At 42.0% G+C, this 14,361-nt stretch overlaps 2 protein-coding genes across 3 annotated transcripts; both read right to left on the reverse strand.

The window, feature by feature from the left end:
* Positions 1-413: 413 nt before the first annotated feature.
* LOC133958395 (transmembrane protein 182-like) lies at positions 414-7,376 on the reverse strand. The gene is made up of 5 exons (XM_062393155.1): positions 7,002-7,376; positions 2,369-2,495; positions 1,946-2,044; positions 1,290-1,427; positions 414-996 (listed from the first exon to the last, which is right to left on the reverse strand). Exons 1-5 carry the CDS (start codon positions 7,173-7,175, stop codon positions 776-778), a joined length of 759 nt encoding a protein of 252 aa, XP_062249139.1. The 5' UTR covers positions 7,176-7,376; the 3' UTR covers positions 414-775.
* A 3,232-nt stretch (positions 7,377-10,608) lies between these two features.
* si:dkey-237j10.2 (uncharacterized protein LOC568721 homolog) lies at positions 10,609-13,959 on the reverse strand. 2 transcript variants are annotated; one of them, XM_062394510.1, is made up of 2 exons: positions 13,836-13,959; positions 10,609-13,115 (listed from the first exon to the last, which is right to left on the reverse strand). In XM_062394510.1, exons 1-2 carry the CDS (start codon positions 13,924-13,926, stop codon positions 12,433-12,435), a joined length of 774 nt encoding a protein of 257 aa, XP_062250494.1. In that variant the 5' UTR covers positions 13,927-13,959; the 3' UTR covers positions 10,609-12,432. The 2 variants fall into 2 exon arrangements, with proteins under 2 accessions (XP_062250494.1, XP_062250493.1); XM_062394509.1 differs by having other exon boundaries at positions 13,764-13,959.
* Positions 13,960-14,361: the final 402 nt, after the last annotated feature.

The raw sequence follows: 14,361 nt of genomic DNA on the forward strand, positions 1-14,361 counted from the left end.
ATTTGAATGAGGGAGTGAAATATGATTGGGGTGAAGGAGGCAGGTGGCCGGCCCGCTGTACACCAACCAATCCCACAAACAGCTGTTCATTTCTCAAAGCCCCCTTTGTACCCCCCCACCCCTATACGCATCAATTCTTTCCCTATACCCCCCTATATACCCACATCCCCTCTCCTGCTCCACCCCCATCCCTCTATCCAAACCCTACCCTTTCTGTCTCACGTCCATCCAGCCTCTCATCCCCTCCCACCTCACCCTGCTCCGGCAACAGCCCACTCTGATCGTGTGCCAAAACCAGGACAGGGGGGGGACACAGCTGGCTCACCCATGCGTACCTCACCTTCCACTGTGTGGAATCATCATTTGCAGCATCAATAAAAAGCAGCAGTTGGCAGAATTACTGAAGGATGCAGTTGAGCAGAAGAAATATTTATATTCTCAGAGTTTAGCTTTAAAAAAAATTAAAAAAGAGTCTCAGCACATTTTATACTGCTGGTTAATATGCAAGATATCACATGTTTACATCTATAAACCCGACTGCTGACCTCTTGTGTAATTGGTTATTTTTATGGAAATAAAGCAAGGCAAGTTACAGAAAACAGCATAACCAAACCAGTATCTCTGACCGCAGGCAGATAAACGTCCAAAGGGGTGATGCAGTAATGTTGACTGTGTGTTTCCAGTGGGTGTTTACATCCCACATGTGTGCCACCGAGTCCCAGCGCAGGACATAAAAAGGTCAGTCCGCTCTTCTCCTCCGGTCCAGATGGTGAGCTCACTTGCTGGCATGCAGCGCCCGGCCCACCAGCATGAAAACCAACCCAGAGACTAGCTCCAGGGGCACGCCAGCAACCGCCACCATGAACGACAGGCCGTAGAACACAGAGACCTCGGCGTCTGGACAGGCCTCTCCCCTCTCCTGCAGGACGTAGCTTTTCACGTCCACCACCTCCATCCACAGGACGTAGAGCAGCAGCATGAACAGGAACAAGCAGGCTGTGGGGTATGGAGAGTGTCAGAGCCTGTCACTGCCATGAGCAGCACCAGAGGAATGCAGCTCCCTTACTCATCTCTACTGTTGCCACAGCAGCTGCTGTCGTTATAGCGACCGAGCTGCAGGGTGACATCTGCTGCACTGCGTGTAAGGGTATGTATTTGCAGTGTGACAAGTGTAAACAGCCGACAGCAGCAATGACTGCAACATGACTTTGTGTCTGTGCATGCACCTACTCCCCTGATAGTGTATTTTCAAATCAACTCATGTGTATGCACAGCAGATTATGTTTTACCAGCAGCGATGAGGAAGGCTCCACCCAGCTTGTAGAGTCGAGGGCTGATGAAGGGGACACCACAGACCAGGAGGAAGCCTCCAGCCAGAGCTGAGACCAGCCCGAGGATTATCAGCACGGTCCAGAAACCCCGAAACACTGCGGGAAACACAGCCGAGGCAGCCATCAGAGCGGTGCACCTATCTATCTGTGTGTAAACTGGGCCTAGGCTAATGCCCAGAAGGTCATATCAATGATATTTTTTTAGAACTTGCACATGGAGGCTGTTTTACTGGCGGGTAACACTATTTCTACACTTAAATTGTGCATGTATAGGTCAAGGAATGAATTCAATATTTTGTATTTTTTAACTCCAGAAATATAACTGGCAGAGTAAAGAGACAGCATTCAGAGCTTAGTGTTGTGGAATTTAATATTAGGAAAATATTGAGCAATAAACCAAATACATTAATATTAATACTCCAATTAATACTCCAACAAAATTTGGCTGTGGGGAGACATTTAAGGACTTCACTATTTCAAATTTAAGGATGTGATCTTAGCTTATCTTAGTAACTGTATAATGTAAATGGCCTTAATGTCAATTGTCTATGTGTGTACATGTGCAAGTTGTTGAAATACTGGCTTGTATCTTTGTGATTGTGTTTGGGACTTACCTGCTGTGGCGTCATAACTGGGATGAGGCACCTGTCCAAGTGCCACAGGCAGAGGGAACAGGTAACCGTGGCTACACAACTTGGACTCTGGCTGGTTCGCTACAGTTAAAAAGTAATGGTATTTTTAAAAGCTCAAAACCTTAAAAGGAAAACACAATGTGGTTCTCGCAATGACTTCATGCGGTTGAGTACAGCAAAAACTAAGATACACCACAAAAGTGCAAAAGAAAATAACCCTATAACCTGTAATAAATGCCGACATATTCGTATTACTCTCCTGCTGTATGTTTTCTGTCAAATATCCAAATTATAGACATTTTTCCTCACTGCACATGGAGCGTGTCAAGCAGACCACACCACTGAGCATGAGACATTCAACCACATTGGACAAGCTCCAGCAAAAACCTTGTTTGTTCTACATACTGAAGAGAGTGGCCACGACTGCATGTGCTGCAGGCTCCACCTGAAACACACAGCGCCAGAAGAAGCCCTCATGGTGGAGGGTGAGCAACCTCTGAGGAACAGTGACTGCTTCCACGTCTGACTGGACCTAAGAGGGGGGAAGCAGATTGTAGACAAACACAGACAGACACTAGAAAAATAATTCAAGATGGATGAACTTTTATATGTTTCATCATCTGTCAACACGTGTCTGTGAGCCGCTCTGCGTGAGTCTGTGCTTCAGCCGAGCTGTGGCTTTAAACGTGGTTCTGATTATGGCCTGCTGCTCCGTGAGGGATTTTCAAGGGGGAACTTATGAAACACGCATGAGTGAGACTCTCCGCTGGCTTGTCAAAAACATGATTGATGGCGCTGAATAACACACAGCAACTTTAATCATCCTCTTTTATTGAAAATGAAAGACTTTGTCGTTCACCGGGGATTTAGCTTTTATAAATATATCCCTTACTTTGCATTTTGTGAACTCTTTCACACATGTGGCACGGAAGAATAGAAAAATTTAAGAAACTTTAACGGGCAGCACAGGAAGATCAGGTGACTCGCCACGGGGGAGTCAGCCAATGAAAGCAGTTGTATTCTCATGGCTCTAAAAGAGTGTGGTCACGTCTGAGAAAAATAACCCTGGTGGTGTCATCTGGTTTTATTTTAGCTTGGGAGAATTCAACCAAATATTCACTTAATAAACTAAGATAGTAACCACATTAGCATGTTAGCATTGTTATGGTGAGAATGGTAGCAGGTTGATGGTAGCATTTAGCTCAAAGCATTGGGAAAAATCATAGACTGTATAAAAAGAAAGACGAAATGCCAGCTCCCAAAAGTGTCTCTATCACCCTATAGGTCAAAAACCCCACCTCTTCCATGTTAGTGGATGGGTAAACTCTACATGTGAATATGCAGAAGCTGTAAGTGTGGGACACGATTCAGGGGCCGGCCCAGAAGTCTTCTGGTTGCCGGTTCTAGTTTGACCAATCACATTTGAGCAGGCTTTGGTCGAAGGCAGGCAAACAGTGGTCCTGGCCCCTACCCCTAGCCCTTGTTATTGAGGGTTATCATGCACCTTGATACGTAGTCACAAGGGGAATACGAATTGTGACACGTCAGTAGTCGTCGATGTAAACAGACAAGACAGTTTTGCCGGGGGTTGTCATTGTAATAATATTGTTGAGATCTTAAACCAATGCTATTGATTGCAGTTACTAAAGTGACAAACCTATAATATCAAAATAACATCTATGCTAATTCACGTGAATCAATCATATTTGAAATTAAAAAGCTTGGATGTTCTGCATTATTTCACATATGAATCACACAAAGCATTCTGGGTACCCCTAGGTTTGAGGTGTGGATATGAAAAATTGCAGTTTTGAGGGGTCTAAAGCCCTACCCCTTGGCCCTACCCCTCCATCCCAACAGGGATTGGGACAACCTACCCTTAGACATGAACGTGCAAAACGTAGGCGAAAGGCTAAGGAATAGAGCCAAGGGACAAAATGGGATTGGGCCTAAGATCCAGTGTTTTTGACTCTTACTACAATTCACTAAAGTCAGACTAAAAAGCAGGATGTCTGAGTCTCTGCTGCATGTTCTCGTATCTAATGAAATACCAATTCACTTCAGAATTAATTATAAATATCTTACTGTGACATGCACCCCACTGTCTACCCCTGATCAGGTTCCCCAGAGTTATTTTTGTGGTTATCACACTTGATGTGTCACAGTTAAAAATAATGTACTGCTGTGACTATTATTATATGAAAGTGATTAGCTGGAGATCACCTAACAGTTCTGAAAGCCAGCTGCAAGGTTTGCATTCAGTATGTGTATTTGTTTTGTAGAAGTGAACAATTACACACACACACATACTGGTTTCCATGGTTTATTTATCATCACCTGTCGGGACAAAAACAGGGCCACTAACCATAACTGTTAGTTTTTACACACATTCAAATATCTAAATTGATGAAGTAGTGTTTTGACTAGTAGTGTGTTTTTGACCCCATAATGGGGAATAGATTTGTAAGCATGGCTGATGGGACCTCATTTGCATATTATTTACATGACACACAACTTGTCATTAGACTAATGGGGACCTTAATGCAATAAAGCGCATTATTACTGATAAACAACCTATATCAAGTAAGTCCTTCGATTATTACATTTGTTAGAGCTGTTTGTTTAAAACTAACAAAGTATAAACCAAAAAAGAAACCAAAATAAACTGCAGTATTACATTGATAACAATTCAAAATGTATCTGGGCTCAGTTGTAGTAGATAATGTTGATATATAACCAATAAATGGTGGTAGGGATGAAAAACCATCACTTTGCACAGAAAATCTTGTGCTGCTTATATATTCATCCTCACAATCAAGCAGAATTAAAGTTCAGTGTAACGTGGTTGAAGTGAATATTAATAGTTGAAACTGTGACAGGCTATCTGTATCTGTACAGAGAATACATCTTGTTCAGTAAAAATATATTTTACAAATATTTTTCAACTTCAGCTAACCACAGAGCAACAGCATACTCCTATTCCATCACCTGCCACTTCAATTCCATGAGAACTCACTTTTAATCAATTCCACTTCACAAAGAAACTCAAAAGACTTGGTTGAATGAACCTCAAATCAAATATCAAGTTTAGCTGATCCTTCCTTTTTTTTAATCGTATACATTTTGGGCATTATTAGCAGTTTGGTACAGAACATTATATACAATATATACAAAATGTTCAAATGCCTCTTAAAACTTAGTAAATAAACATTTTCAGTAGACCAGTAGGACCAAGGTAGTATCAGCCATACGTATCGATTCATGTGCCTTTCCACTGCTTTCACTTCTGTCTGCTTCCAGGGGTTTTTCTTCTTTTGGGCAGCTGTACCTTAAAGTGGTTAGAAAAACAAATTTGTACTGACAAGCATACCAAAGTGTGTGTGTCTATTAAAATTCTGATCCAAAGTTATAAATCCTACACAGTGTATACTAGCTTCTAAAGTATAAAAAATGCACTCTTAACTGTATATATAATTACATTGCCAGGCAAACACTGATTTGTGCCTTCTGCCTGAAATGATCAGTGGGAAAGAGGAAATTATTAGGAAAACATTTTCTTATAAGCTGTACATACGGTGTTATGTTAAAAAATAAATTGTTTATTCTAATCACTGACATTGGCTCACCTTTCCTGACATCAATTTCTCAAATCTTTCAGGAAGACTAAAAATTATATATAAAACTTAGGATCTGTTGGATCGATTTATCCAGGATCCAAATGGTGATGGTGATTATGTTTAGTTGCTTTTGCAGTAGGAGTAATACTGTTAGTTATAAATATGTAACCATCCACTCAGTATAAAATGGCGTACCCAAAAAAAGATCTGATTTATAAAACCTTGCACATGCAATGTTCACTTAATAAATCACAGTCCAAATGGAAATGTTCGTATGCGAATCTGCCTCATACCCCCCCCCCCCCCCCTCTACACGCCCACATTCAACCATATATGCTCAATGCAAAGCACAAACATGAATATTGAATTATCCTGGTGACCGATGGGTTTCTACTGTGAATCAAGGCATCAAGCAATGAGAAGAGGAAGCGGAACTTTCTGACACTTACATCGATGTGTTCATTAGTGATGGTGATGTCCTTAATAACGAAAATACACTGATGCACTGCTGCTGATGATAATAATACAGTGAGTGAGAGTGAGGACGATAAAAAGAACGGAGAATGGTATAAAAAAAGATGTTCGTCAAAGGTGGAGGCAAAAGTGAGTACAAATAATGTTGTTGAGAAGAACACAGCAGAATAATTCAGATAGGAGGAGGCACCTAGGTAGGGCTAGCCAGAGGCATGACATGATGTTCGAATTCAGTAGCAGAAGCATTGTGTTTTTGTTTAGAGCACATCGAAGATGATGAGAAAAGAAAAGTCATTATGTTTAGTTTTGCTTTGACACCACTGCTAATAATATATGGACAACAAAGAGTCAAAAGGGACATTTTTTATTTGTATTCTCCAAGCTTCACACCTGTGGGGTGTTAGAAACGCTATGAACTTGCCTACTCACTGGCTCTGAATCCTTCGGATTATCTCCTGCTGTGTTCTCTCATTGGCTCATTGGGGCTGACAGGAGAAAATATACAAATTTGCTTACCTGTTGCTTCACTATTGCTCCTCTGCACAGGTTATTATCTTCTTAGCTGGTATCTCCATCAAATAATCTTCTTTTTCTATGTTACCACCTGTAATGCTGAAAATGTCCACCCTAATTAAATCCTTCCTAATGAAGACCAGGAAATCGGTGGTACCCAACCATATTTGGAAGATGTGTGTGTGTGAAGCAGTGGGTGCAGTACTAGCCAGAAACAAGTAGGGGCACTAAAGAGCAACGCACACACACACACTAAAACACAGACTCACCAAAAAACATGCCATAAAGGCCAGTGCTTAAAAATTCACAGGCACCTTCAGAGTAGAGCGTGTATTTATTTAAAAGGTTTATCTTTATGGGGACTGTATTTTTGGTCCCCACACCGCAACCGGTACCCACGACGTGACTGACACACACACACACATTTGTCCTACCTCAGTCCCATTGACATCTTTCCCCCCTGTCTGGGTTGTTTGTGTCGGCCATGTATGTGGTCCACAGTTGTCACTGGCCAACAGCCAGTAGTCTGTACCAAAGGCCAGGAGGAAACACAGGGTCCCCACTGCCCCAAAAATCCCCCCAGCCAAGGCTGCAGCTCCCACCCTCATGACTCCGGCTAAAAATCTCCTCCTCTGTGCCCCTCTCTCCTCAGCTTCCAGTCCTCAGGTCAGTGACTCGTCAAGACCCCTCACCGGTGTCCACTGTGCAGCCCTCTGCCCCAGCACTGGTCCTAAAGAAAACAGTGTGGATCTCCAAGCCACTCCCTGCAGGAGCTGTGGTGGGAGAAGAGACCACAGCAACTGAGGAGGTCAAAGTGGGGGTGGGTGAGTGGATGGTGGGGGGGCTATTTTTAGGAGGCTGTCCTTGTCAAATTACCACTGGGTGTGCTGTGCATTCATAAAGAAAACAAGGAGAGGCAGGACTGATTTGTGTGTATGTGTGTTACAGTGTGGATGGCCTGTATCAGCGTTTATGGATGCAAGGTATTTCTAAGGTGGGTGCAACTCTTGGGGAGGCACTTAGAAATTAAATTAGACTGCAGATGCAAATGACCCTCAAACCAGAGCTGTTCAAGAGGAGAAACACGAAGCAGAGCAAAGCTTTGTCACTGGCAAACATTACAAATAATGAAGCCCGAAAGGTGAAATATTTAACACTTGAAATTGCTAAAAATCCTTCATAAACCCAGTCTCCACACCCCACAAGCAGTAACTTATAATTTAATGGAGCCAAAATATTGTAGCTGAACACACTGAAGTCATTGCTTTACATTAACCCCCGGCCTTTTTTGTTTTCTTTCTCAGTCTGTGGTCATTTCTGCTTTTCGCACAGCCTAATTTTCAGAGTAAAGGTGTGCAGGTGGACCCAAAAATGCAGAAGCAAAGTTCAGTAGTAAAACAAAAAGTGTCCTTTAGTAAACGTACAAAGTCTAAAAACACAGAGACTCTGGAAACAAGACAAATCTGTGACAAACCAACGACGACGAAAGAGAGGCACAGGGACTTGGGATAAGGGTGGCAGAGTTGAATACAGATGAGACACATGAGGAAAAGATGCAGACACTCACAGGGGAGGGAAACAGGACAAAGGCATGAAATTAAGTTACAGACACACAAGGAGCAGAATTTCACAATAAAATAGGGTAACAGAACTGAAAATGAACACATATCCAAACACAAGGAAAAACCGGTCTGTTCACACATCGATCTGTTTGTGGGACCATCATTTTCAAGTGATATCGTTTTTGCTGCTGGAGTAGACCTCTGCTGTGTAAATTAATCAATCCTAGTCTTAAACACTAAAGGGATTATTGAGACAAGCAGTAGGCTGTGTAGTAGGAGGCCCACCAAGCCACATGGTGGAGCCAGAGGGGGCTTAATGTGTGAGCTGCCTGGAAAAGACAGCAGACATCTGCAGGTGACACAACTATACTCCCTACTATACTGTACTCATTGATTAGTTTAAAAAAAACAAACAGCTTTGCAAATTTAAGAGCTGCTTATACTTCTAATGAATAGATGTCCACAGCACAACACTTTTGTTTTTCTTATTATATTATATTATTATTACATGTTATACAAGTATAACATTGCGGGTGCAGGGGTGTTTTGCCAGCAGATTGGGGATCTTAACCAGGATGTCGGCCACCTTGGCACATGGCAAACAGTATGTTAGGCTAAAGTTAATCTGACTGGCTACTGGTTTGTATGGCAGTGCTATGACGACCATAAGGCCCAGTGAGCTGCTCAGATCACCTCTATGCCTTTTTTAACTAAACACAACACCTATTCTCATAGGCAGCAGAGTCAACTCTGAAACTACATACGATGCGGTTGTAATATAACTAAGATAAATATAAATAAAGGAAATGACACAGTAGTACCAGAGTCACAAATCGCATGCATGTTAAAAATGAATTCCTATAAAAATGTTTTTAGCAGTGATTTAAAGACAGGTAGTGAGGTGGGGAGCCTAATCTCGCCAGTTAGGGAGTTCAAGAGCCTCTGGGCCCTGACAGAGAAAGCACCAGGTCACCCTGAGTACTCAGCCTTGACCTAGGGACAGCTAACAGGGACATGCTAGCTGATCTCAGGTTGCGAATAGGATACTAGGGAGTCAAGAGCTGTAAAATGTTAGTAGGGGCCAGTTTAGCTTTGAAAGTTATTGAAAGAATCTTTAATACAATCCTGAATTTAACTGGCAACCAGTGAAGGGATGCAAGGTTTGGCCTGATATGAGACTTACTGTTCGTTTAATTAAAATACGAGCATCAGCCTTTTGAACAAGCTGCAAACAAGCTACTAAGGTTTAACTAAGGCATGTATTAGCTTTTCTAAGTCAGGATGGGAGAGAGTGAGCAAGGGAAATGTCTCAGAAGGAGTTGTTGGAGATGTAGACATTCAGAGCAAGCTTAACCATCAAGGTATCTATCTATGATGTCTTGCTGTCTCCCAAAAAGCTCAGCCAGTGGTACAGAGAAGACCCCACATGGTTTCTCTGCATGACGGCAGTCACAATCAAACACATCTTGGTGGTTAACAAAACCAGCCTTACTCAAGGCCAAGATACCTGGCGGTGTATCTGGCAGTACTAGAAAGTTGGCGGATGAGAGTCAATGCCCTTCCTCCTCCTTCACCCTGCTGGGCTGCAACAGCATTTTTTTGGGAAGGTGAGGGTCATGCCAGACTGGCCACCTCAAGACCAGACACAGGGCACCTAGTTGGAGCACATGACTGGGAGTTAATTACTGGGAGCAGACATATGGTAGAGACTCTGCTTCCTGGCTGAGATCGCTGCAACCAACCTCAGAACAGACCTTGTGCTATGGTCGGCCTCACTCCGGCTTGTTTACATCATCGAGCCTACTGTACCCTGGGAGGATGCAGTTGAGGAGGCCTACAAATATAAGAAGCTGAGGTATGTAGAGCTCTTGGGTTAAGTGCAACTATAAGACTGGAAAGTATATATATATATATATACTTATGACTGTGGGCAATTTGGTCAAAGATCAAAATAAAAATCTGTATCTAGTGAATTTAAATGTGGTTTCATAAGGTGATTGTAAGGCCTTGGCAGAGGTATGCACTCTACTGAGAGTCATTCTAGTTTATGGCCCTGCTGTGTCCCGGTGAGGGAGCTGGGCTCGCTGATTAGGTTAAACATCTCCAAAGAATTCATTCTTATTTATTTTTCCCTTGCTTTGTATATTTTTTTTTTGTATAAAGCCTTAGAGACACCATCGTCTCTAGTCTGATAATCACAGATTGACATCTTTTTGCACAGATGAGTGAATTGGCTCAGGTTTCCGAAAAGCCAACGTGTGTGTCAGTGCACGTTAATAGTTCACCACTTCCCTCACTACATGTGCTCTGAGGGGCCCAGATATGAGAAGCTAGGCCTCCCTCTTCAAAAATCAACCTCAAGCAGGCAGATGCATCATAAATCTACAGGCCTCTGTCGATTATTGTTGGTCCTCACTGTGATCTGAAGGTGCATTTTAAAGAACCGCTGACTCCAAACAGACTCAACACGTCAACATGGTGGAAATAAACCATTTTTTAATGGGCACAGCTCCTCAATAAGTTACTTTTATATTTTACAGCTAAGTAAAAAATAAAGAATTTAGCTCCTGACTGGCTGAGGCTCAGGAGATAGAATGAGTTGTCCACTAATCAGATGGTTTGTTGTTCAATCCCCAGCTCCCTTTGCATTCCCAGGTGTCACTGAAACACCAATTTCCCGAGAGGGCTGGGATGAAAATGTGTGATAGAAAAGGTGCTGTGTACAGAAGTGCTGTATGAATGTGTGTGTGAAAGAGTGAATGCCACTTGTATTGTAAGTGGTTAATAAGACTTGAAAAGCTATATATACACAGTCCATTTTACATTTACACAGGCAATATTTCCATAATGTAAATATAAAAATATGAATATTACCCTTTGGTACCATCACGCTGGCTGTAGTTGATCCGTTTAAATAGAATGATCATTTTGCATATTTAGAGGTTTGTCATGAAACAGGAAAGAATGAGAGATGTGATTGAGGAATTATGTTTTGTAAATTATCAGGTTCCACTCCCCCATTCAATAATTTTTGTATTTTGGCAACATGCAATGTGACATTTACATTTGGGCTTTAGCTCATGTTCTATAACATACCTCCTGCCTAACTATGGTATTGGAAATGGAAATGATGTGCAAACAGCTGCTGTTGATCTCCATATTTAATGTTACAGCCTGGATGTGGCTCTGTGTTCCCTGGTTTGTGGATGTGTCAGAGCTCAGACAGCCTGTTATTAAGATCACTGATGATTTAATGTTTGTCTCATTGAGTTGGTTTACAGCAGGGGGGTTACTTTACAGACAGATACACGATAATGCGTACACAAGGTTTCTCCAGGGTGCAGTATAACACTGGCTTTACACTTTGCTCTGTTATATTACCTGCCTTACACACACCCTATGTAAATGTCAGGAAAATACCTTCTCATGAACTTACTGTGGTGTAGTACAACAATTAACCAGCAGGTGGCACATGAAAGCAGGTCAAATTGAGGCATCATTTCTTATCAAGCAAGTAAACAGTGATGATGTAGATAAGAAAATATAATTCTTTACTGATCTGTGTCATTTTACAATCTGCTGATATCCGTAATTGTGAATAACAGAAGTAACAATAGAAAGAAAGAGCAATTGAGTCAATTACATTTGCTCTGTCAGAGCCACCATCACAGAACTGCACTAAATATACCTGTCTCAATTCATCATTTTATACAATAATATTGTCTTTTGCACACTCTGTCTACATATTCTTACACTCACAGTATATTATATTATCTATTGTATCGCCAAATACTTATATTTATACCCGTACTATATATCATATATTATATCATACTCTTTGTATATTCTTTGTATATATAAGTCTATATACACATATTTTATTTATACATGTGTACATGTTATTATTATTATATTTTACTATTATTATTATTATATATACTGTTGCTGCTATTATTACTATATACTGCTATTATATTGGTATAATTACTGTCATATATAAATATATATTATATACTATATATACTGTACTATTTTTTATATACTGTCAACAATAACATTACCATCATATAATCAGTACTATTACCATCATCTGCCACTGCACCTTATCTACCTATTTATCTTGTGTTTCTGTTTTTATTCTTTCTACCGCAATATTTTATATTTTTTTATTTTATTCTATTGTATTGTATTTTAATGTATTCAAATGTACCGGCTGCTATGACGACTTAATTTCCCCTCTGGGATGAATAAAGTAATCTATCTATCTATCTATCTAATTTTGCAGGATGTGTTCCTTCATGTTTCATTTCAGATAAGTATTATCATTCTCTGAAATCCTCAGCACAGGGGAGCTGAAGTTGGACGAGCAGGGAACTAAGTTCTGGGTGCTCAGATAACTGATTTTCTTTTCGGCTCCTCCTCCTGGTCCTTCCTCCAGACTGACCTCCAGTGAGTCGGGCCCCTGTGGCAGCACTAGGCCGCGCAGGAGGCTGTTCTCCATGTTCGAGTTGCATCGAGCCAAGTTGTCAGTCATGTGCTGCATGTAGACCTCCTCCAGCTGTTTCTCCAGCATCCCGTTCAGAAGGGAGTTCGACATGGGCTCCAAGCCAGATCCAGGCAGACCCAGGCTCACATTCACACTGGACCCCATGACCATATATCCCTGGTCTGGTATGGATGAAACAGGCTCCCTCTGCAGCTCCTGCTGGGCTGCCTGCTCTGCCTGACGCTGAACTTCAGAGACAGGGTTGTACAAACCATGCTGGGCGATGGTGGCTCTCAGCGGGTTGTGCGAGATGCGGCCTGCGTCGGCCACCTGTAGGTCTGGATACTGTTCCAACAGGCTACAGTCGTCTATGCAAACTGTGAAGTCCTGGTCAAGGATGAGGGCAGGTGGACATCCAGGGATTGAGAGGCCTATGGGGCCTGGAGGCCCAACTCTCAGTCCCTGGGGTTGGGTGGAGTCTAACTCCTCCTGATTTGGATCTGGTTGCACAAAATAAACTAGTTGTTTTCACTTTCAGTTTGATTCTCATCTGAACTTTAAAACACATGTTAATCAAATTATGACATCCTGCTTTCATCTACGAAACATTTCCAAAATCAAATTTGTGTTATCTCTCCTGGACATAGAAAAACTACAACATGCCTTTGTTTTCTCCCGCCTGGATTACTGCAAAGCCCTGGGTGCATGCCTCAGCCAAACCGTAGTTACTCGTTTGCAGCTTGTTCAAAACATTGCTGCTCATATTTTAACAAAAACAGGGGCTCGAATCAGGCCAATTCTCGCCTCCCATCACTGGTTACCAGTTAAATTCAAGATTATTTTAATAACTTTTAAAGCTCAACATGGGCCGGCCCCATATACAATTCGCAGCTCTTTACTCCCCATGATCCCGGTCGTGACCTCAGATCGGCCAGCCTGTCCCTGTTGGCTGTCCCTAGGTCAGGCAGACTACTCAAGGTGACCGGGCTTTCTCTGGAACTCAACAACACTCATAGAGTTCAAATGTGATGTTCCTGACCCTTTTAGCAAATGGGAAGTAGACAGTTAAAATTAAAACATAAAACCATAATGCTAAGTTAGACTTTTCACTATGTTTATATGCTAGAACAGTTAAGGAAGCTGTTTACCTGCTTCAGTTGAATACGACAGTGAATCTTTAGAGTCGGAGCTGGAGAGAATACAGCTGACCGGATCCGTACCATGTGTCTGTGTTTTGTCTCGTCTAGAAGCAGAGGCAAGTTGCTTCTCCTCCCTGTAATGCTGCACTCTGAGAAAACCTTCGCCCAGCATGGCAGACACGACTCTCCTCTTCTTCAATGTCTCTCCTTCTGCTTCTTTTGGTTGTCAGTCTAAAGTGCTCATAACACTGTGACACAGCCTGTTTCACTTCTGCAACTGAGAAGGGGCCCCCTCCAGCCCAACTTCATACTTCCTTTATGTGCAACGGAACACACACATACACGCTGAGAAAAGTTCATACACTGAAAAAAGCACTCTACTGTAGATATCTGTTACATTCTCCTGAGGATCATAAATGTTTCTCTGATGCTGCTGTGTGTGTGCTGCTCCTAGGCCCCAGCTCCGCCTCTGCAGTGGGTGGTGCCTCTGTACACCTGGAGCCCTAATTTAGCCATTTTGTTTCTACACAATTTTCTCCTGTTTAAGTGCTGCTAGAGAGGTTTTGTTTTTGTACTTTTCTTTTTGTTAGAAAGAAGTGTGTTTGTT

This window comes from Platichthys flesus, chromosome 8 (genome assembly GCF_949316205.1).
Source record: "Platichthys flesus chromosome 8, fPlaFle2.1, whole genome shotgun sequence".
Lineage (NCBI taxonomy): Eukaryota > Metazoa > Chordata > Actinopteri > Pleuronectiformes > Pleuronectidae > Platichthys > Platichthys flesus.